General features: G+C 37.3%; 2 protein-coding genes across 3 annotated transcripts; both read left to right on the forward strand.

Annotated features, from left to right (window-relative positions):
* Positions 1–1,055: 1,055 nt before the first annotated feature.
* LOC121965199 (ladderlectin-like) lies at positions 1,056–5,143 on the forward strand. Of its 2 annotated transcripts, none has more exons than XM_088090032.1 (8): positions 1,056–1,126; positions 1,237–1,310; positions 1,594–1,620; positions 2,283–2,327; positions 3,079–3,257; positions 3,501–3,632; positions 4,562–4,673; positions 4,788–5,143. In XM_088090032.1, the coding sequence occupies exons 2-8, from the start codon at positions 1,259–1,261 to the stop codon at positions 4,856–4,858; spliced, it is 618 nt and encodes a 205-aa protein (XP_087946158.1). In that variant the 5' UTR covers positions 1,056–1,126; positions 1,237–1,258; the 3' UTR covers positions 4,859–5,143. The 2 variants fall into 2 exon arrangements, with proteins under 2 accessions (XP_087946158.1, XP_087946159.1); XM_088090033.1 differs by having other exon boundaries at positions 1,597–1,620.
* Positions 5,144–6,687: 1,544 nt separating this feature from the next.
* On the forward strand, positions 6,688–12,566 carry LOC121939531 (transcriptional regulator ZNF706). Its single transcript, XM_088090034.1, has 4 exons — positions 6,688–6,831; positions 8,124–8,274; positions 9,756–9,877; positions 11,455–12,566. Exons 2-3 carry the CDS (start codon positions 8,140–8,142, stop codon positions 9,849–9,851), a joined length of 231 nt encoding a protein of 76 aa, XP_087946160.1. The 5' UTR covers positions 6,688–6,831; positions 8,124–8,139; the 3' UTR covers positions 9,852–9,877; positions 11,455–12,566.
* The last annotated feature ends 10,023 nt before the right edge of the window (positions 12,567–22,589 follow it).

A 22,589-nucleotide genomic window follows, 5' to 3' on the forward strand; every position in this document is an offset into this window, starting at 1 on the left:
ATAAACACACTCTATGCCGGTTTATGGCACCTTATGTATACTATGAGTACAAAAACGATTCCCAGTGTGGATCACTTTATTTTCGTTGTGAACAAGGCCACCCAGCTCCCTATCAGGGTCAGACTTGGCCACGTTAAAGACTCTAGAAGAAGAAGGAGGAACATGATTTCTTTTTTTCTTGTACAAATTATTTGTCTCATGTACTACTGTCTGGTTTCAACAAACCAGGCAACAAATATGGCAAAAATGAATACTTATAAAAGCTACCAACTGTTGCTTTAAGTTAAGTTTTCAGATGTACCTACTTCTTTTGGTTTGAGCAACAAAAAAATAAGGAAACTTCTCTCCACAAGGATGTTTGTTTATTCCCATGAACACATCCAAGAACAGCATGTTTATTTGGCTAAAACCTGTCTGCCATGATGTATTTTGGCAGAGTCTGACTTAATAAATCACTGAGATCTTAACCTCTTCAGTCGTATGTCACGTCTCCTCAGTTGAACACTGACCAGTTATGTTTGTGTATTCTGGAAAATCAGTGTCCCACTTCCTTCGATACACAGATTTAAGTTAGCAGCTCAAAATGCTGAAACTGTCTAGAACAATTTCACTGATTTTAATCTTGAAATACACTGCGCAGATTTGATTGAACAGATTAAAAACTTGTTTTCTATTGGGGGGATGGGGATTAGATATGATCTAAAACAAGGGAAAAATGTTCACAAAACTTAATAATTCTGCTAATTAATTTTGCTTCATGTTACAGAGAAAAAAGTGTTTGTTTTTTTAGCACTTACTTGAGATATTTTTTATTAGTTTTTTCTTGTTTATGTTTTTCCTTTTTTATTATTATTATTTTCCTGTTGCTTATTGCCCTCATCCCATGTTTCTAAAGAAATTAAATCCGTTTGCTCCGGTTTCACAGTGTTAATTCACAACCATGTCTGTGTGGTGGTGATGTTTGTGAGTTCATGATTCCTCCTTTAAGAGTAAATCAGTAACCTCAGAAATGTCTATAAGTTGATCAATTATTATGAAGTATTTCCTTGTTACATTTGTATAAAAGTGTTTAAAGTCTTCCAGAAGCTGCTGAGACTCAGCTGAGAGACTCAATCTGCTGAAGCAGGTGAGAGTTATGGATTATATTCAGTTTTTAATTGCAGTTTATGGATGTATTCATATATTCAGCTCTGACATGAATGTTTTTTTTCTGTGATTTTCTCATTTTATTCACAGCCTCTGTTACGCAACTTGAACAATGAGGGTCATTTTTCTTCTCTGCGCTGCCTTCGTTTTGAGCGTTTCAGCAGGTCAGAATCACCAAGACACTAAACACCAAACATGAAGTCATGATTCCTGGAAAAGGTCCTTCACTACATACTGAACGACAATAAATGTTTCTTTAAAAAGTTGCACTGAATGGGCAAAACTGAAAAGCTCTATGTACATTAGAGCATTAGAGTTACGTTTTCTTTTGTTTTGTCTGTTTTTTAAAACTTCAGGAAAGTGCTGAATCTTTATTTAATAACTAAATACATGTCATAAAAGTAGTCTTTGAAGATGTTTAACTGCTATTTTGTTGTTCTTCGGCAGCAGATCCAGTAAAGAAGATGAAGCCAGGTGAGACTCAAAAACAACAATACACTTCATGTATGCAGCACTTTATAAAACAGAGTTACAACATGCTTTTCTTAGTTTAAACAGGATTATAACATTTCAGGACTGCAATGAGTCAAACCAGGTCAATAAGGCAAATACAATCTGAACAAAATATCCAATAATAATAACAGAACAGATAAGACATGTTGAAAGTAAAATAGTATATTAAATAACTGATTTAACTGTTAAACATTTTTTAAATAGATACATTTTGAGAAATCATTTAAAAGACTCTGCAACAGGATAATAAAGACATGACAATACATTATCTCAGTGTTTACAGATTAAGTTTAAATTTGGGCTCTAACTCCAGCTAAAAATGACAAATTACACAAATTAGACAAAACACATTGATGCATGAGAAATATGAAGATATTCACCAGAGAAAACTGTGTTTAACTGTCTTTTTCCTTTATTTGTACCTGCCCCAAGGAACAGTGGAACATACATATTTATATTTATAAGGATTATTGTAATATAAGTTTGAGTGGTTTAACAGCCACCTGTTAGACACAGTATGAAAATGTGACTTTTGTGCTGCTGAACGGCACAAAAACAGTAAAATAAGAATAAATTAAAAAATATTTATATTATATTATAATGCTTGTCTTATTCTTCTGCAGAGCCAGAGAAGCAGATGGTCCCTGTTCAGCAAAACAAGACTGAAGGTGAAAGAGAATATCTTTTATCACAAACAAAAGCCTCAAACTTTTTTGGGCCATATCCCTGCTGCAGAAACAGGTTACTACAAAACACCCACAATTGGTGATTAAAAAGCTCCTGGAGTGACACATTGTTACAAAACAAAGCAATACACCCACTTTTTGTGACTAAACAGCCATTGGATAAGCAACACAATTGGTGCCTTAGAAGCTGTTAGAAAAATCTACAGATCGCTACAAAACACCCATATTTTGTGATTAAAAAACTGCTGGAGATGGAGTGACAGGTTGTTACAAAACACTCACTTTTGGTGCCTAAAAAGCTGCTGGTAAAAAAAAAGCCACTGGTCGCCACAAATCAATCATATTTGGTGACGAAACAGCCAATGAAAATGCAAAAGCTTGCTACACAACACCCACATCTGGTACCTAAAAAGCCACTAAAAATACAGCTACAGTTTGCTACAAATCATTTGCATTTTCTACCCAAAAAGCTGTGAGATAATGGAGTAATGACTTTTGTTGTTTGTTCGTCTTGAACAGTGGTCTGCTGTGGTCTTCAGATTGACAGGTGTCTCATAACTCATATGTCACTTTAGAAACACTGATATGATTCGTATGAAAGGTGAAAATGTAACATATCTGTGGTTTGCAGGAACTTGCAATGCCAACATTTTCTCCCAACGACTGAGCTGATAAGAAAAGGCCATGGTGCAATTCTTTTGAATGAAGATAATGATTTTTAATCTTCTGAAAGAAAAGCGAGGGGAGCTGCTCTCTCAGGCAGCGGGGAGGATGACTAGATGGCAATATGCAGGAATCACCCCGCCTCCATACTACTACAACGGGGAGAACGGCTGTCCGTCCAGCTGGCACCACTATGGGTCTCGATGTTTTGTCTTCATTAACAGCCCGATGGCCTGGATAGATGCTGAGGTAGCGTCACTTTACACCATATTACATACAGACGTTAAATCCCTCTGTACTGTTACTGGAGACATCATCCAAAAGTCTCATAAATTATTCCTAAATGTCATATTTACTTTCAATTATATTAAAATTAACTTTAAAGCACAACTCCAAAGATTTGTCTTTTTTGTACTCTCGTTCTGCTCTCTTAGAAATACAACGTTAAAAAAGAAAACAAATTGTGGATTATTCTCATCTCTTCTTTCACAGAAACACTGTTGGCCCTATGGTGCCAATCTCGCATCCATCCAAGACCAGTGGGAGTTCAATTACATCCAGGAAGCTGTAATAGACAGAGGATATTACGGACAGGCCTGGATCGGTGGCACTGATGCAGTTCGGGTAATGTGCAAAAATCTCTTCACAGAGATTCATCCTTGTATTTGTGTTTCATGCTCTTCGTGAATTCAGATCTCTTCGGAAAAATTCTCATTATCAATCTAGATTATTTTGGTTTGAGTTGTCAAATGCTGGAGATATCAGCTGTAGAGATGTCTGTCTTCCCTCCAATACAATAAAACTAGATGGCACTCGGCTTCTGATCCTCAAAGTGCCAAAATAATATATTAAAAAAAAAACAACAGCGATGTCTCTTTCCAGAAATCATGACCCAGTTACCCAAGATAATCCACAGACTCTGTTGTGAGCAATTTCCTGTGGGAACTACTTTCTTTCTACTCAAAAAACACACCTAGGAGCCATATCACTGTGCAGAAGGAGGCGTGCATCCACTCATGAACGAGAGGCTCATGCTTGTGACAGCAAAAGATGTAAGCGTGGTTATTAGTCAGTCTGACCATGTCCTTTCACATGAATCCTCCTTAATGCCCTCAGGGCAGCGCAATCTTTCCCCTCCAAGGAAAACAAATAGATACTCAATTATTACAATTATTTCATTACTTTCTGCCATCAGACTTTTAAATGCTGCTGATGGCAGTAATTGATAGTTAAATGAGCCGGATTGATAAACCTGTGGAATAGCATAGTGTTTATGTGTTTGTTTATTTATTTACTATATTTTTCTATAGTTAAACTTCCGGCTTAAATATATTTTTTGGTGCTTTGAGCAACACAAGCCGAGTGCCACTTTGTTCCATAATACGCAGACATCTCTGCAGCTGATATCTCCAACATTCAGCAACTCACACCACAACAATCTAGACTGACTGACTGACTAATTAGCCCCACCAGTACGAGAAAAATACTGTATTTTTAATTTTGTAGACAGCTTTCCCTTTGAATTTTTTTTGTTTGTGTTGTTTGTTTCACAGCCCATGGATTTTTTATGGAGTGACGGTTCAGTGTTTGATGTGGAGAGCTGGGCCACACGGCAGCCGAGCAACTGGGATAGACGCAAAAATTGTCTGACAATACGTCGCTCAGGTACAGTCACTCAATCAGCTGACTCCAGGAAGGAGATAAAGGAGTAACCAAGTGGAGTAGAAGTGTTTCTAAAACAATAAATATAGTGACGTTTGTGTTTTTTTTTTTTCTTAGATGACCACATCCTGAATAAGTGGTTTTGTGAAGACATGCTTCCCTTCGTCTGTGGAACGAGACCACGTTGACTTTGTTTCCAGAGTTGACTCGTCTGGGATATTCATTTCTAAACTTTGGTGTGATTTTTTTTTAAGATGATGTTTGCTGTGTGTCATTTTAAAGTGAACCTAACAGCACCAGTACCAATCAATTTACTCTCAGATTAATCAGAATATATACTGCCATAAAATCAAACGTGACTGGTTGGATGATGAGAAAAAAATGTCCGTCTGCCTGGAAAATGTCATATAATGTGACCAAAGAGATCAAACTTCATTGATAACTGCAGTCAATAAATGAAGTGAACTTCGGAAGTGTGATAACTTTTGGACCATTATTTAAAATTAGACATTTATTTCCTTGTTTTGGTATATAAGCTCTCTTTACTTCACAACCTGCAGAGACTGAGACGTTAGATTCTGTTCAAGCAGGTGAGTCTGTAGAGTTACAGGCATATTGAATAGACATCTGTATATCCAGACTACTGCTTTCACAATACAAAGTCATTGCTTTGGTTGTTTTAATTTTTAATCTTTTGTTGCAGTTCATCGCCGTAAACAATGAGGCTCGTTTTTCTTCTGTGTGCTGCCTTCGCTTTGGCTGCTGCAGGTGAGACGTGAAGTGAAACTTAAAACTGTTTTTGTTTTTTAAAAGATTATACAGATTGGCTCAGATTGAACATAATGCATATTTTACCTACTAGCAAAAGGCATTTTAGAAGTTTCTAAAAAAATGATTATTTTCTTCTTCCACAGGTCCAGAGGAGCAGATGATGGACGTCCAGCACAACAGGAAGCCGGGTAAGACTGATCTAAAAGCCATCATTGAAGCTTTTGTTTTTAGTTTTTTGGATTCATTCTTCCTGTGTGAAATCTGACAACTTTTTCTTAAAGGAAAACTTCACCCATAAAATAATCATTTGTATGTCAGCTACTCACCCTGTGTTATGTTGGATTTGTGAAGAAAACTGTTTTTCTCGCATGCCTCCATGGCGAACGAAGAATCCAAAAAAACTACAAAAATTGTTGAACAGGAGTGAAAAGATGGCTGTGTTCACCAACAGCAAAACTATATTAAAACATCAATTTACGAACTCTCACACAACTGGTCCTTTGAAAAAGTTAAAGCAACTTGTCGCAGCAGCTCAAGAGTCAGGAGCAGGAGTAAAAAAATGATTAAATAACGTAAAAAATAAATGTACATGATTAACAGTTGCACAAAAAACACTGTAATGCACACGTAATGTGTTGTAACCTATTTTTATTGTAGAAATATACAAATATCTTTGCACAGTAAGTGATAAATTATTATATAGCAGGAAATAACACAGGAATTTTACACAGTATTAATATAAAGGATAAGGACACGCACATAGGCTATACGTGCAAACATATAACTGTTATATGTAATATTTAGTTGTATTTTTTTTTAGTTTGTTTTATTTCCCAACACAATCATCCAAAATATTTTTTTTAACTGGCAAACTAATAAAAAGTGATCACTTTAATGGACATGTTTGCTTGTGTGGGTTTTTATATTGTATATTGTATTGGGTTATATATAAAATTTGGGAGGTTTATATAAAATGTGAATGTGTATTTGTTTATGTTTGTTTATATATATATATATAAGGGTAGGAATAAACAACATGTCATTTTGAACATGTGATATTTTAGTTTAAGTGGCTTGAATATGTATTTACTGTGACTTTCTTTTTTCTTTTCTTTTTTAAACTTTTTAAAATCTCTTACTTTTTTATTTGTATTTTAATTAATACATGTTTACTATAATACTATAACCAGCCTTTTAACAACAACAAAAGCATTCATTTTTAATAGTCCCATTGCTGCTGTTTCAGATGCAGTTCCTCTCCAGGCCTGCGGCGGCGCTGCTCGGTTCTTTGGCGGGTTTCGGCGCGTCGGTTAAAAACCTTCTTTGAACGTTCCTCTGGTTTCCCAAAAAGCAACGGACAGCAGAGCGAAGAGGGAGTCAAATCTCGAAGGTAAATCTGCTTGAAAAAAACACTTACGTCTGCTATCATTCAGCAGTTACAACTTAATATGGTGTTACCTAAAAGTGATTTGTTCTTAAAACTGTTGTCTTTTTACCAAATTAATGTTTTATCGCGCGGTAATTCGGAGTAACGTGCCGTCTTAGCTTCGTTAGCTTAGCTAACCAGCTTAGCTGACGGTGTTAGTAAGGCGGCGCCGGTAGACGAAAGGCCTGCTCGGAGGATGCTAACGATTAGCTATACGAGTTGTTTTAACGAGTTTTGTCAAAAACATCTCAGAATAATAAATAAGCCAATGAAATCTTCACCTGATTTACCCGATCCTTAATTTAAAGGGAAACCTCGATGCTAACGGCGCTTTATCAACACACGCTAGCTAGTTGAAGTCGTGCTGTTTTGTTGTGAAGTTAAAAGTTTAACGTTTGAAAAATAACGTTGGATTATAATGGCATTAACAGGATTACACACAATCAGACCACACAAGTTGTATTTTTTGGCGATTTTTGTGATTGAATTTATGTTCAGCTGGAAGGTTAAATAATAAAGTTAACGTTTCTATCCGTAGCTCAGATATGGGCTAGCATTGGCTGAACAAGTTATTTCCAACGATCTGATGCAGGAAACAAGATATTAAAACCCTCGATCTTAGTGAAATATGAGTGTAATGCTGTAATAGTATAAGTACTTTTTTAATAGTTATGAGTTACGTCTCGGAGCTACATGGATACGCGAATGAATACACCGCATACCCATAACAAGAGCTCTTTGGGATATTGTAGTGCACTTCCTATACCCCTTTAATACCTAAGCAACTTGGCTTGCTTCATTAAGAAACAAGCACAACATGTTTTCGCCATCCCAGCATCCAGCGCAACCAGTGGATGAGACTTTTCCTCAGTTGGATGTATAATTCAAGCACGGTCAACCTCTTGAACCAGAGACTGTGGATGATGCTCTTTTAATACACAGCATTCCCCAGCACAAAGGTCATTAGCCGAAATATCAGCCCTGTGAGTGAGAAGTAGATGCAGAAACATTTCTCCTCTCGAGTGACTGGAGTGTGTGTGTGTGTGTGTGTGTGTGGTGTGTGTGTTTAATCAGGGGTGCGGGTCCGTTCGCGGGACTTTTATTAACCGGTGTGGGCAAATGCAACTATAACTTATACATAATGACGGGTAAGGGGTCGGTTCTGGTAACAGACTTTTGGGGTATGAGCAGGTGTGTGTTTTCAAAAATGGACCCGTGCAGGACTCCAATCTGTGGTCTCTTTGTTATTCCTGCAGGTCAAAGTTGAGGGCCATGGCTCGTGGGCAGCAGAAGATTCAGTCTCAGCAAAAGAACGCAAAGAAGGCAGCAGAGAAGAAGAAAGGTCAGGGCGCTGACCAGAAGACTGCAGCGAAGGCCGCGCTGGTCCACACCTGTCCTGTCTGCCGGGTGAGCACAACACATGCCACTGACTGCACACTGATACCCCAAATCTAAACATTTTAATGACATTAGGCATTATGAAGCATATGTGTCTGTATGTGGCCTGACTGTAGTCAGACGCAAAGATGTCCTCAACTCAAATGCATAAGTCATTGTCATTACATTTTTTCCCAGCAAAACAAAAATCAATGAATAATGAGATTTCCCTCACCTTTTAATTCTATTTTCATTTTAAGTTGTAGGGGACATGGGTAAAATGCTGTGTGCTCATTTCCATAAGTCTCCTTTTTTATATATACCCTTTGTTAAAACCTTATTTTGAAAAATGGACATAGTCACATGAATCCTTCAGTACCTTCACCGAGTCCATTACTTGTTCTCTATCAGCTGGATCTTTGATTTTTGAAGGCATGAATGTCAGTATATATATTTTCAGTCTGCTGCACTGTTCTCTACTATGGTTTTTTGTGACAATTTTTATGGCATACTATACTATGATGTTAAAAAAAACTTACAAAAAAAAAACAAAATTACATTTTGATATGACCTAATACATTTTTTTGTGTACACTATATTTTGACTTTTTGTGGCACTCTAAACTATGACATTGTAAATTACATTTGCTATTGCATACTATACTATTCCTTTTTTAAGAACGTTTTATGGCATACTGTAACATGACATTTCTGACAGTTTTATGGCATCATATATCATGACATTTTAAATGATGTGATGGTTTTTCATGATTTTCGACAACATATTAAACTACGTTCTATAATAATTATAAGATTTCTGGAAAAATACTATATGACATGCTAATGTATGACTTTTTTCATGATTTTTGACAGCATGCTATTGTATGATTTTTTCATGATTTTTGAAGACATAACATACTATGATATTTTTCATGCGTGTTGATGACATAAGATACTATGTTTTTTCATGACGACATGCTACAGTATGACCTTTTCATGATTTTTGAAGACATGCTTTACTTTTACTTTTCTAGTGATTTCTGACAAAAAATATGAATATTTTAATGAATATGGATGACATACTATACTTTCTTTTTTCCATTTCTTTTTTTAAAATTATGACTTACTATACTATGATGCTTTACATACTATTATGTTTTTTGACTTTTATGCAATCTTCCTTGCCAAATTTTATTGTGACTTTTTATGACTATTTTTAATGCCTTTTTACTGATACATGCACTTCACAAAGTAGTAAGCAACTTACCAGGAAGACATTGGTTGATGCTGCTTCACTGTCTGTTTGATTGTTGCGCTCTGCCAGTGCTGAGTGTTGTTCAGTCCTTGCTTTTTTTGTGACCAACAGTACAAAACCCAAAGATATACAGTTTGTTCAATAACTGATGATCAGTTATCTGTCAATTAATTCATTAAATGACTAAACATTTCATTTATAATTTGTTATCAGGGGAGAAAATAAATTGAAACCATGATTCTCTTATGTTTTTTCAGACGCAGATGCCTGACCCCAAAACCTTCAAGCAGCACTTTGAGAGCAAACACCCCAAGTCTGCCATGCCTGCTGAGCTGGTGGATGTTCAGGCGTAAAGACCTGCTGAGAGGACCTGAACCTGGTAAGACAGCGTCAGTTATCAAGTTTTTTTCTCTGACTGCAGGTTTAATGTAACCCTTCAAAGTGTCGTTGTAGTGTTATCAAGGTGCCACAGCCTTTTTTTTATTTCACCAAACATCAGTCAGGGTTCCATGTTCTATACGATGAACAGATCTTAGTATTTCTCTTTATCCCTATTCGCATGGGACTAGTGTTACATGGGGACCTGCGGTAGTTTTTAATAATTGTGGAGGATGTCTGTGATTTTAATTCTGTGTCCGTAATTTTTAAAACATATTTTGGCAATAACAGATGTCAGTCTAATATTAGTCCCATGCCGTGCAATCAGTGTCTCTGTGATTTGGGGTTGTTTTTTTTTTCTTTTTCCTTCGTCGTGTTCCCCTGCGGCCTCCCGCGGTTGTTAGGAATAGCGAAGGCATGCTCAGGACTGTTAGATTTTATTGAACGTGACGTAGCAGTTTTCCTCCCCGAAGTTACTGTAAATAAACACTGTGATTAGGTCTATATCGTAGACCGTAAAAATAACATAGATTCTTTTGCATTTAGCTGAAAGAGAGCGTATCTCCACATACTTTATCAATAAAGAGATTGTACCCGGGTGCTGGTATACCGGGACAAGGACAAGAGTCACATTAAATAACCTAATGGAGCTGTAAGCGTAGCTCCACTAAACTGCAGGAAAACGTTCTGAGTTGTCAATAATGGCGCTTTTCCACTGCATGGTACCGGCTCTACTCTACTCTACTCTACACTTGCCATGACACTTCCGGTGCGCACCAGTACTACAACATGTAACATTCAGAAAGTGTGGGACAGCGCGCAGTCAATAACAGGGTTACTGCGAAACAGATTTCACTAGCACACACCAGTGACATTTCCTCTCTCTCTCTGTCCCTTCGGACAGGTTGATGAGGAGTTTGAAATGATACAAAACTGCGGCCGCCACAATAGCTTACCTGTTTGCGCTGTTCAGGGTATTCCTTGTAGCGCTGCACCTAATGATTATTTTTTTATCAATTAATCCATCGATTATTTTTTCGATTAATCTATCGATTATTTTTTTTAGTTGATCTATTTTTTTTATTATTCGATTAATATAACAACAGATTTACCGAAAATAACATTTTACATTTTGTCATACACTGCAGGGCATTATTCCCCCCCAAAAATAGCCCAGTCTTTACTGGTAATCTGTATTTTACAGTCTGATATAAAATCTTTCCAAAATAAAATTAATGCAAGAGTTTGTTCACCTTTTAGAACATCTGAGTACCCAGTTGGCTGTTTTTGGAACCCCAGGAGAGTAGGTACTAAAAAGGTAGCACCAGGTACCAGGTACTTTTTTCTAATGGAAAACCAAAAAATGGCAAGTGGAGTAGAGTAGAGCTGGTACCCTGTAGTGGAAAAGCGTCATAAGTTCGAGTTCGAAAATACAGACATCGTTTATCCCGTCCAAATGCGCCACTTGAAACACAAAACACAAAGTCCCCAGGTAATACTAGTCCTGTGCGAACAGGGCTTTTGAATATTATCAAGCTGTAACCGTAATAGTAAAAAACAACAAACTGTTACTTACAGATACACAATGACCACGGACTAAACATTGAATCACTGCGCCTGAAGGATGTTGATGACGACCACTGGGACCCATCAGTATTCATGGACAACATGTTGGGACGGAGGGAGGGGGTGGATGTGTGTATGTGCTGTGTATGTACGTGTGTGTTTGTGTAAGAGAAAACAATAACAACGGGGCAGAAGTACACCAGCACCCCACTTTTATATTTATTATGTACAACTACCTTGCTATTCCACATGGGGGAGGGGACCTGCAAGATTGCCTGCTAAGACTGAATGAAATTATCTAGTGACTAATTCCTGGGAGACGTGATATGACTCTAAAAAAGCTACGATTGGAAGTAAATTAAAAAAGATATGTTTGACGATATGGCTGGATAGGAAAAGATGGCACATTTAAAAACCTTGACTGTATAATTACTCATCTGCAATGGGCGTGGCACTGTTATTGGGTAAACACTTGCAACTCCAATAATTTTTTTTTCATTTAAGTATAGGGAATTTCTATGGAAGAAAGAAAATGAGGAGTTTTGATCAACATTGGCCTCTCAAAATGACTAAAATCCTGTTGTGTAATCTCAGAATTTATGTTTTTTGATAGCAAAATGCAGAATAGCTTTTGGTCCAACAAGTAAGACAAACTCGACAGCTTTGCCTCCTCTGTGTTGCTGCTTCACAGGTGTCAACACTCAGTAACACCTTACAACAGTACCTCACTTTAAACCACACAGCAAATCTCGTATGTTTTTTTCCCCAAAATTCTTATTATTATTTTAATGTCGTCGTCCTCCTCAGGCATGTCTCCCAACATAATCTTGGCAATAACACCATCTTTGTCCCACTTAAGTTAAACCAGGACAAGATTTGCTCTGTTATCACTTATGCTTTCACCTATTGGCAGATTGGTTTGTTTTTGGAGGAAGTATAATATACCCCAAGAATGAATTAGTTACAGAAAAGAAATTGATTCAGTAACTTCTCGAATGATTAATCTTCTTTTTTGGTTCTTCATATATTCACTGGCAGGCGAAAACCTCACTAACTTGCTTTCACTGTACTTTTTTTTTTTTTTTTTACCCTTTTCAATAAATTGAACAATGTATTTAATGTGACTTGCCTCCTCAGCTGATTCTGTGTGACAAATTGAAAAATATGATTTTATTACGGTGCACAGCAGCTGTGGTGTTGAAGCAGAGCAGAATTCCTCAAACTGCATCTCAACATTTTTTATGGAATGCAATGCTGCGAAGTTTTATTTCCTATACTACGACTTTTTTTCATAATTGATATAGCATGCTGCTTTTTGGGTTATTTTTTCCCCATGCCATATTATGGTGTTGTGGTGTTTTTTGCAACATTCAGTGTTATGGCGTGGCTCAACAGGGTATTTTTTTTTAAGATGATTTTTTTGGGCATTTTAGCCTTTATTAGATAGGACAGATGAATAGCATGAAAGGGGGAGAGAGAGTGGAGACGACATGCAGCGCAGGGCCACGAGCAGGAATCGAACCTGAGGCCATTTTTTCCGACATGCCATATTATGGGTTTTTTGGCATTTTTTGAAAAATTCTTTGCTATGGCGTGTCCTAGCACGCTACTTTAAAGCAGCTTACAGCAGTTTTTATTTTTTTTTGGGACGTGTCATTTTTGACATTTTCGCCATACTATAGCCTTGCTTTTTTGTTCATTTTTTCCACATGCCATTTTATGGTGTTTTAGGCATTTTTTGAAAAATTCTATGCTATGGCGTGTCTTAGCACGCTATTTTAAGCAGTTTACAGCAGTTTTTAGCTGTTTTTGGGACGTGTCATTTTTTGACATTTTCGCCATACTATAGCCTTGCTTTTTGGGTCATTTTTTCCACATGTCATTTTATGCTGTTTTAGGCTTTTTTTGCAAAATCCTTTGCTATTGCATGTCTAAGCGTGCTATTTTAAGCAGTGTACAGCTATTTTTAGCTGTTTTTGGGACGTGACTTTTTTTGACATTTTCGCCATGCTATAGCCTTGCTTTTTTGTTCATTTTTTCCACATGCCATTTTATGGTGTTTTAGGCATTTTTTGCAAAATCCTTTGCTATGGCGTGTCTTAGCACGCTATTTTAAGCAGTTTGCAGGTGTTTTTAGCTGATTTTGGGACGTGACCTTTTTTGACATTTTCGCCATACTATAGCCTTGCTTTTTTGTTCATTTTTTCCACATGCCATTTTATGGTGTTTTCGGCATTTCTTGCAAAATCCTTTGCTATTGCATGTCTAAGCATGCTATTTTAAGCAGTTTGCAGGTGTTTCTAGCTGTTTTTGGGACGTGACCTTTTTTGACATTTTCGCCATACTATAGCCTTGCTTTTTGGGTCATTTTTTCCACATGCCATTTTATGCTGTTTTAGGCATTTTTTGCAAAATCCTTTGCTATGGCGTGTCTTAGCACGCTATTTTAAGCAGTTTGCAGGTGTTTTTAGCTGATTTTGGGACGTGACCTTTTTTGACATTTTCGCCATACTATAGCCTTGCTTTTTGGGTCATTTTTTCCACATGCCATATTATGTTGTTTTAGGCATTTTTTGCAAAATCCTTTGCTATGGCGTGTCTTAGCACGCTATTTTAAGCAGTTTGCAGGTGTTTTCAGCTGATTTTGGGACGTGACCTTTTTTGACATTTTCGCCATACTATAGCCTTGCTTTTTGGGTCATTTTTTCCACATGCCATTTTATGGTGTTTTAGGCATTTTTTGCGAAATCCTTTGCTATGGCATGTCTAAGCATGCTATTTTAAGCAGTTTACAGCTGTTTTTAGCTGATTTTGGGACGTGACCTTTTTTGACATTTTCGCCATACTATAGCCTTGCTTTTTGGGTCATTTTTTCCACATGCCATATTATGTTGTTTTAGGCATTTTTTGCAAAATTCTATGCTATGGCGTGTCTTAGCATGCTGTTTCATGCAGTTTGCAGGTGTTTTCAGCTGTTTTTGGGACGTGACCTTTTTTGACATTTTCGCCATACTATAGCCTTGCTTTTTGGGTCATTTTTTCCACATGCCATTTTATGGTGTTTTAGGCATTTTTTGCAAAATCCTTTGCTATGGCGTGTCTTAGCACCCTGTTTCATGCAGTTTGCAGGTGTTTTCAGCTGTTTTTGGGACGTGACCTTTTTTGACATTTTCGCCATACTATAGCCTTGCTTTTTGGGTCATTTTTTCCACATGCCATTTTATGGTGTTTTAGGCATTTTTTGCAAAATCCTTTGCTATGGCGTGTCTTAGCACGCTATTTTAAGCAGTTTGCAGGTGTTTTCAGCTGATTTTGGGACGTGACCTTTTTTGACATTTTCGCCATACTATAGCCTTGCTTTTTGGGTCATTTTTTCCACATGCCATTTTATGGTGTTTTAGGCATTTTTTGCAAAATCCTTTGCTATGGCGTGTCTTAGCACGCTATTTTAAGCAGTTTGCAGGTGTTTTTAGCTGATTTTGGGACGTGACCTTTTTTGACATTTTCGCCATACTATAGCCTTGCTTTTTTGTTCATTTTTTCCACATGCCATTTTATGGTGTTTTAGGCATTTTTTGCAAAATCCTTTGCTATGGCATGTCTAAGCATGCTATTTTAAGCAGTTTACAGCTGTTTTTAGCTGATTTTGGGACGTGACCTTTTTTGACATTTTCGCCATACTATAGCCTTGCTTTTTGGTTCATTTTTTCCACATGCTATTTCATGGTGTTTTAGGCATATTTTGCAACTTCCTTTTCAATGACGTGTCTTAGCATGCTATTTTAAGCAGTTTGCAGGTGTTTTTAGCTGTTTTGGGACGTGACCTTTTTGACATTTTCGCCATACTATAGCCTTGCTTTTTGGGTCATTTTTCCACATGCCATTTTATGGTGTTTTAGGCATTTCTTGCAAAATCCTTTGCTATGGCGTGTCTTAGCATGCTATTTTAAGCAGTTTGCAGGTGTTTTTAGCTGTTTTTGGGACGTGACCTTTTTTGACATTTTCGCCATACTATAGCCTTGCTTTTTGGGTCATTTTTTCCACATGCCATTTTATGGTGTTTTAGGCATTTTTTGCAAAATCCTTTGCTATGGCGTGTCTTAGCACGCTATTTTAAGCAGCTTACAGCTGTTTTTAGCTGATTTTGGGACGTGACCTTTTTTGACATTTTCGCCATACTATAGCCTTGCTTTTTGGGTCATTTTTTTCCACATGCCATATTATGTTGTTTTAGGCATTTTTTGCAAAATTCTATGCTATGGCGTGTCTTAGCACGCTGTTTTATGCAGTTTGCAGGTGTTTTCAGCTGTTTTTGGGACGTGACTTTTTTGACATTTTCGCCATGCTATAGCCTTGCTTTTTGTTCATTTTTCCACATGCCATTTTATGGTGTTTTTGGCATTTTTGCAAAATCCTTTGCTATGGCGTGTCTTAGCATGCTATTTTAAGCAGTTTACAGCTGTTTTTAGCTGATTTTGGGACGTGACCTTTTTGACATTTTCGCCATACTATAGCCTTGCTTTTTGGGTCATTTTTCCACATGCCATTTTATGGTGTTTTAGGCATTTTTGCAAAATCCTTTGCTATGGCGTGTCTTAGCACGCTATTTTAAGCAGTTTGCAGGTGTTTTCAGCTGTTTTTGGGACGTGACCTTTTTTGACATTTTCGCCATACTATAGCCTTGCTTTTTGGGTCATTTTTTCCACATGCCATTTTATGGTGTTTTAGGCATTTTTTGCAAAATCCTTTGCTATGGCGTGTCTTAGCATGCTATTTTAAGCAGTTTACAGCTGTTTTTAGCTGATTTTGGGACGTGACCTTTTTTGACATTTTCGCCATACTATAGCCTTGCTTTTTTGTTCATTTTTTCCACATGCCATTTTATGGTGTTTTAGGCATTTTTTGCAAAATCCTTTGCTATGGCGTGTCTTAGCACGCTATTTTAAGCAGTTTACAGCTGTTTTTAGCTGATTTTGGGACGTGACCTTTTTTGACATTTTCGCCATACTATAGCCTTGCTTTTTTGTTCATTTTTTCCACATGCCATTTTATGGTGTTTTAGGCATTTTTTGCAAAATCCTTTGCTATGGCGTGTCTTAGCACGCTATTTTAAGCAGTTTGCAGGTGTTTTTAGCTGATTTTGGGACGTGACCTTTTGACATTTTCGCCATACTATAGCCTTGCTTTTTGTTCATTTTTCCACATGCCATTTTATGGTGTTTTTAGGCATTTTTGCAAAATCCTTTGCTATGGCGTGTCTTAGCACGCTATTTTAAGCAGTTTGCAGGTGTTTTCAGCTGTTTTTGGGACGTGACCTTTTTTGACATTTTCGCCATACTATAGCCTTGCTTTTTTGTTCATTTTTTCCACATGCCATTTTATGGTGTTTTAGGCATTTTTTGCAAAATCCTTTGCTATGGCGTGTCTTAGCATGCTATTTTAAGCAGTTTGCAGGTGTTTTTAGCTGATTTTGGGACGTGACCTTTTTTGACATTTTCGCCATACTATAGCCTTGCTTTTTGGTTCATTTTTTCCACATGCCATTTTATGGTGTTTTAGGCATTTTTTGCAAAATCCTTTGCTATGGCGTGTCTTAGCACGCTATTTTAAGCAGTTTACAGCTGTTTTTAGCTGATTTTGGGACGTGACCTTTTTTGACATTTTCGCCATACTATAGCCTTGCTTTTTTGTTCATTTTTTCCACATGCCATTTTATGGTGTTTTAGGCATTTTTTGCAAAATCCTTTGCTATGGCGTGTCTTAGCACGCTATTTTAAGCAGTTTACAGCTGTTTTAGCTGATTTTGGGACGTGACCTTTTTTGACATTTTCGCCATACTATAGCCTTGCTTTTTTGTTCATTTTTTCCACATGCCATTTTATGGTGTTTTAGGCATTTTTTGCAAAATCCTTTGCTATGGCGTGTCTTAGCACGCTATTTTAAGCAGTTTGCAGGTGTTTTTAGCTGATTTTGGGACGTGACCTTTTTTGACATTTTCGCCATACTATAGCCTTGCTTTTTGGGTCATTTTTTCCACATGCCATTTTATGGTGTTTTAGGCATTTTTTGCAAAATCCTTTGCTATGGCGTGTCTTAGCACGCTATTTTAAGCAGTTTGCAGGTGTTTTCAGCTGTTTTTGGGACGTGACCTTTTTTGACATTTTCGCCATACTATAGCCTTGCTTTTTGGGTCATTTTTTCCACATGCCATTTTATGGTGTTTTAGGCATTTTTTGCAAAATCCTTTGCTATGGCATGTCTAAGCATGCTATTTTAAGCAGTTTACAGCTGTTTTTAGCTGATTTTGGGACGTGACCTTTTTTGACATTTTCGCCATACTATAGCCTTGCTTTTTGGGTCATTTTTTCCACATGCCATTTTATGGTGTTTTAGGCATTTTTTGCAAAATCCTTTGCTATGGCGTGTCTTAGCACGCTATTTTAAGCAGTTTACAGCTGTTTTTAGCTGATTTTGGGACGTGACCTTTTTTGACATTTTCGCCATACTATAGCCTTGCTTTTTGGGTCATTTTTTCCACATGCCATTTTATGGTGTTTTAGGCATTTTTTGCAAAATCCTTTGCTATGGCGTGTCTTAGCACGCTATTTTAAGCAGTTTGCAGGTGTTTTTAGCTGATTTTGGGACGTGACCTTTTTTGACATTTTCGCCATACTATAGCCTTGCTTTTTGGGTCATTTTTTCCACATGCCATTTTATGGTGTTTTAGGCATTTTTTGCAAAATCCTTTGCTATGGCGTGTCTTAGCACGCTATTTTAAGCAGCTTACAGCTGTTTTTAGCTGTTTTTGGGATGTGACCTTTTTTGACATTTTCGCCATACTATAGCCTTGCTTTTTGGGTCATTTTTTCCACATGCCATTTTATGGTGTTTTAGGCATTTTTTGCAAAATCCTTTGCTATGGCGTGTCTTAGCACCCTGTTTCATGCAGTTTGCAGGTGTTTTCAGCTGTTTTTGGGACGTGACCTTTTTTGACATTTTCGCCATACTATAGCCTTGCTTTTTGGGTCATTTTTTCCACATGCCATTTTATGGTGTTTTAGGCATTTTTTGCAAAATCCTTTGCTATGGCGTGTCTTAGCACGCTATTTTAAGCAGTTTGCAGGTGTTTTTAGCTGATTTTGGGACGTGACCTTTTTTGACATTTTCGCCATACTATAGCCTTGCTTTTTTGTTCATTTTTTCCACATGCCATTTTATGGTGTTTTAGGCATTTTTTGCAAAATCCTTTGCTATGGCGTGTCTTAGCACGCTATTTTAAGCAGTTTACAGCTGTTTTTAGCTGATTTTGGGACGTGACCTTTTTTGACATTTTCGCCATACTATAGCCTTGCTTTTTGGGTCATTTTTTCCACATGCCATTTTATGGTGTTTTAGGCATTTTTTGCAAAATCCTTTGCTATGGCGTGTCTTAGCACGCTATTTTAAGCAGTTTGCAGGTGTTTTCAGCTGATTTTGGGACGTGACCTTTTTGACATTTTCGCCATACTATAGCCTTGCTTTTTGGTTCATTTTTCCACATGCCATTTTATGGTGTTTTAGGCATTTTTTGCAAAATCCTTTGCTATGGCGTGTCTTAGCACCCTGTTTCATGCAGTTTGCAGGTGTTTTCAGCTGTTTTTGGGACGTGACCTTTTTTGACATTTTCGCCATACTATAGCCTTGCTTTTTTGTTCATTTTTTCCACATGCCATTTTATGGTGTTTTAGGCATTTTTTGCAAAATCCTTTGCTATGGCGTGTCTTAGCATGCTATTTTAAGCAGTTTACAGCTGTTTTTAGCTGATTTTGGGACGTGACCTTTTTTGACATTTTCGCCATACTATAGCCTTGCTTTTTGGGTCATTTTTTCCACATGCCATTTTATGGTGTTTTAGGCATTTTTTGCAAAATCCTTTGCTATGGCGTGTCTTAGCACGCTGTTTTATGCAGTTTGCAGGTGTTTTCAGCTGTTTTTGGGACGTGACCTTTTTTGACATTTTCGCCATACTATAGCCTTGCTTTTTTGTTCATTTTTTCCACATGCCATTTTATGGTGTTTTAGGCATTTTTGCAAAATCCTTTGCTATGGCGTGTCTTAGCATGCTATTTTAAGCAGTTTGCAGGTGTTTTTAGCTGATTTTGGGACGTGACCTTTTGACATTTTCGCCATACTATAGCCTTGCTTTTTGGGTCATTTTTTCCACATGCCATTTTATGGTGTTTTAGGCATTTTTTGCGAAATCCTTTGCTATGGCGTGTCTTAGCACGCTATTTTAAGCAGTTTACAGCTGTTTTTAGCTGATTTTGGGACGTGACCTTTTTTGACATTTTCGCCATACTATAGCCTTGCTTTTTGGGTCATTTTTTCCACATGCCATTTTATGGTGTTTTAGGCATTTTTTGCAAAATCCTTTGCTATGGCGTGTCTTAGCACCCTGTTTCATGCAGTTTGCAGGTGTTTTCAGCTGTTTTTGGGACGTGACCTTTTTTGACATTTTCGCCATACTATAGCCTTGCTTTTTGGGTCATTTTTTCCACATGCCATTTTATGGTGTTTTAGGCATTTTTTGCAAAATCCTTTGCTATGGCGTGTCTTAGCACGCTATTTTAAGCAGTTTGCAGGTGTTTTTAGCTGATTTTGGGACGTGACCTTTTTTGACATTTTCGCCATATACTATAGCCTTGCTTTTTGGGTCATTTTTTCCACATGCCATTTTATGGTGTTTTAGGCATTTTTTGCAAAATCCTTTGCTATGGCGTGTCTTAGCACGCTATTTTAAGCAGTTTGCAGGTGTTTTAGCTGATTTTGGGACGTGACCTTTTTGACATTTTCGCCATACTATAGCCTTGCTTTTTGGTTCATTTTTCCACATGCCATTTTATGGTGTTTTAGGCATTTTTGCAAAATCCTTTTGCTATGGCGTGTCTTAGCACGCTATTTTAAGCAGTTTGCAGGTGTTTTTAGCTGATTTTGGGACGTGACCTTTTTTGACATTTTCGCCATACTATAGCCTTGCTTTTTTGTTCATTTTTTCCACATGCCATTTTATGGTGTTTTAGGCATTTTTTGCAAAATCCTTTGCTATGGCGTGTCTTAGCACGCTATTTTAAGCAGTTTGCAGGTGTTTTAGCTGATTTTTGGGACGTGACCTTTTTGACATTTTCGCCATACTATAGCCTTGCTTTTTGGGTCATTTTTCCACATGCCATTTTATGGTTTTTTAGGCATTTTTTGCAAAATCCTTTGCTATGGCGTGTCTTAGCACGCTATTTTAAGCAGTTTGCAGGTGTTTTTAGCTGATTTTGGGACGTGTCATTTTTTGACATTTTCGCCATACTATAGCCTTGCTTTTTGGGTCATTTTTTCCACATGCCATTTTATGCTGTTTTAGGCATTTTTTGCAAAATCCTTTGCTATGGCGTGTCTTAGCACGCTGTTTTATGCAGTTTGCAGGTGTTTTCAGCTGATTTTGGGACGTGACCTTTTTGACATTTTCGCCATACTATAGCCTTGCTTTTTGGTCATTTTTCCACATGCCATTTTATGGTGTTTTAGGCATTTTTTGCAAAATCCTTTGCTATGGCGTGTCTTAGCACGCTATTTTAAGCAGTTTGCAGGTGTTTTTAGCTGATTTTGGGACGTGACCTTTTTTGACATTTTCGCCATACTATAGCCTTGCTTTTTTGTTCATTTTTCCACATGCCATTTTATGGTGTTTTAGGCATTTTTGCAAAATCCTTTTGCTATGGCGTGTCTTAGCAATATTTTAAGCAGTTTGCAGGTGTTTTTAGCTGATTTTGGGACGTGACCTTTTTGACATTTTCGCCATACTATAGCCTTGCTTTTTTGTTCATTTTTTCCACATGCCATTTTATGGTGTTTTAGGCATTTTTTTTGAAAAATCCTTTGCTATGGCGTGTCTTAGCACGCTATTTTAAGCAGTTTACAGGTGTTTTAGCTGATTTTGGGACGTGACCTTTTTGACATTTTCGCCATACTATAGCCTTGCTTTTGGTTCATTTTTTCCACATGCCATTTTATGGTGTTTTAGGCATTTCTTGCAAAATCCTTTGCTATGGCGTGTCTTAGCACGCTATTTTAAGCAGTTTACAGCTGTTTTCAGCTGTTTTTGGGACGTGTCATTTTTTGACATTTTCGCCACACTATAGCCTTGCTTTTTGGGTCATTTTTTCCACATGCCATTTTATGGTGTTTTAGGCATTTTTTGCAAAATCCTTTGCTATGGCGTGTCTTAGCACGCTATTTTAAGCAGTTTGCAGGTGTTTTTAGCTGATTTTGGGACGTGACCTTTTTTGACATTTTCGCCATACTAGCCTGGCGTTTTTGGTCTTTTTTTCCACATGCCATTTTATGGTGTTTTAGGCATTTTTGCGAAATCCTTTGCTATGGCGTGTCTTAGCACGCTATTTTAAGCAGTTTACAGCTGTTTTTAGCTGATTTTGGGACGTGACCTTTTTTGACATTTTCGCCATACTATAGCCTTGCTTTTTGGTTCATTTTTTCCACATGCCATTTTATGGTGTTTTAGGCATTTTTTGCAAAATCCTTTGCTATGGCGTGTCTTAGCATGCTATTTTAAGCAGTTTACAGCTGTTTTTAGCTGATTTTGGGACGTGACCTTTTTTGACATTTTCGCCATACTATAGCCTTGCTTTTTGGGTCATTTTTTCCACATGCCATTTTATGGTGTTTTAGGCATTTTTTGCAAAATCCTTTGCTATGGCGTGTCTTAGCAAGCTGTTTTAAGCAGTTTGCAGGTGTTTTTTAGCTGATTTTGGACGTGACCTTTTTGACATTTTCGCCATACTATAGCCTTGCTTTTTTGTTCATTTTTTCCACATGCTATTTCATGGTGTTTTAGGCATTTTTTGCAAAATCCTTTGCTATGGCGTGTCTTAGCACGCTATTTTAAGCAGTTTACAGCTGTTTTTAGCTGATTTTGGGACGTGACCTTTTTTGACATTTTCGCCATACTATAGCCTTGCTTTTTGGGTTCATTTTTTCCACATGCCATTTTATGGTGTTTTAGGCATTTTTTGCGAAATCCTTTGCTATGGCGTGTCTTAGCACGCTATTTTAAGCAGTTTGCAGGTGTTTTTAGCTGATTTTGGGACGTGACCTTTTTT

The sequence above is a fragment of the Plectropomus leopardus genome, chromosome 17, assembly GCF_026936395.1.
Source record: "Plectropomus leopardus strain MGB_pleo_1.0 chromosome 17, ASM2693639v1, whole genome shotgun sequence".
NCBI lineage: Eukaryota > Metazoa > Chordata > Actinopteri > Perciformes > Serranidae > Plectropomus > Plectropomus leopardus.

Bases quoted from the DNA above. Each gene is read 5' to 3' on its own strand.
- LOC121965199 (XM_088090032.1), top strand. From the start codon at position 1,259: ATGAGGGTCATTTTTCTTCTCTGCGCTGCCTTCGTTTTGAGCGTTTCA. The intron at 2,328-3,078 runs GTGAAAGAGAAT...ATCTTCTGAAAG, and splicing joins TCAGCAAAACAAGACTGAAG to AAAAGCGAGGGGAGCTGCTC. The intron at 3,633-4,561 runs GTAATGTGCAAA...TTTGTTTCACAG, and splicing joins GTGGCACTGATGCAGTTCGG to CCCATGGATTTTTTATGGAG.
- LOC121939531 (XM_088090034.1), top strand. From the start codon at position 8,140: ATGGCTCGTGGGCAGCAGAAGATTCAGTCTCAGCAAAAGAACGCAAAG. The intron at 8,275-9,755 runs GTGAGCACAACA...ATGTTTTTTCAG, and splicing joins ACACCTGTCCTGTCTGCCGG to ACGCAGATGCCTGACCCCAA.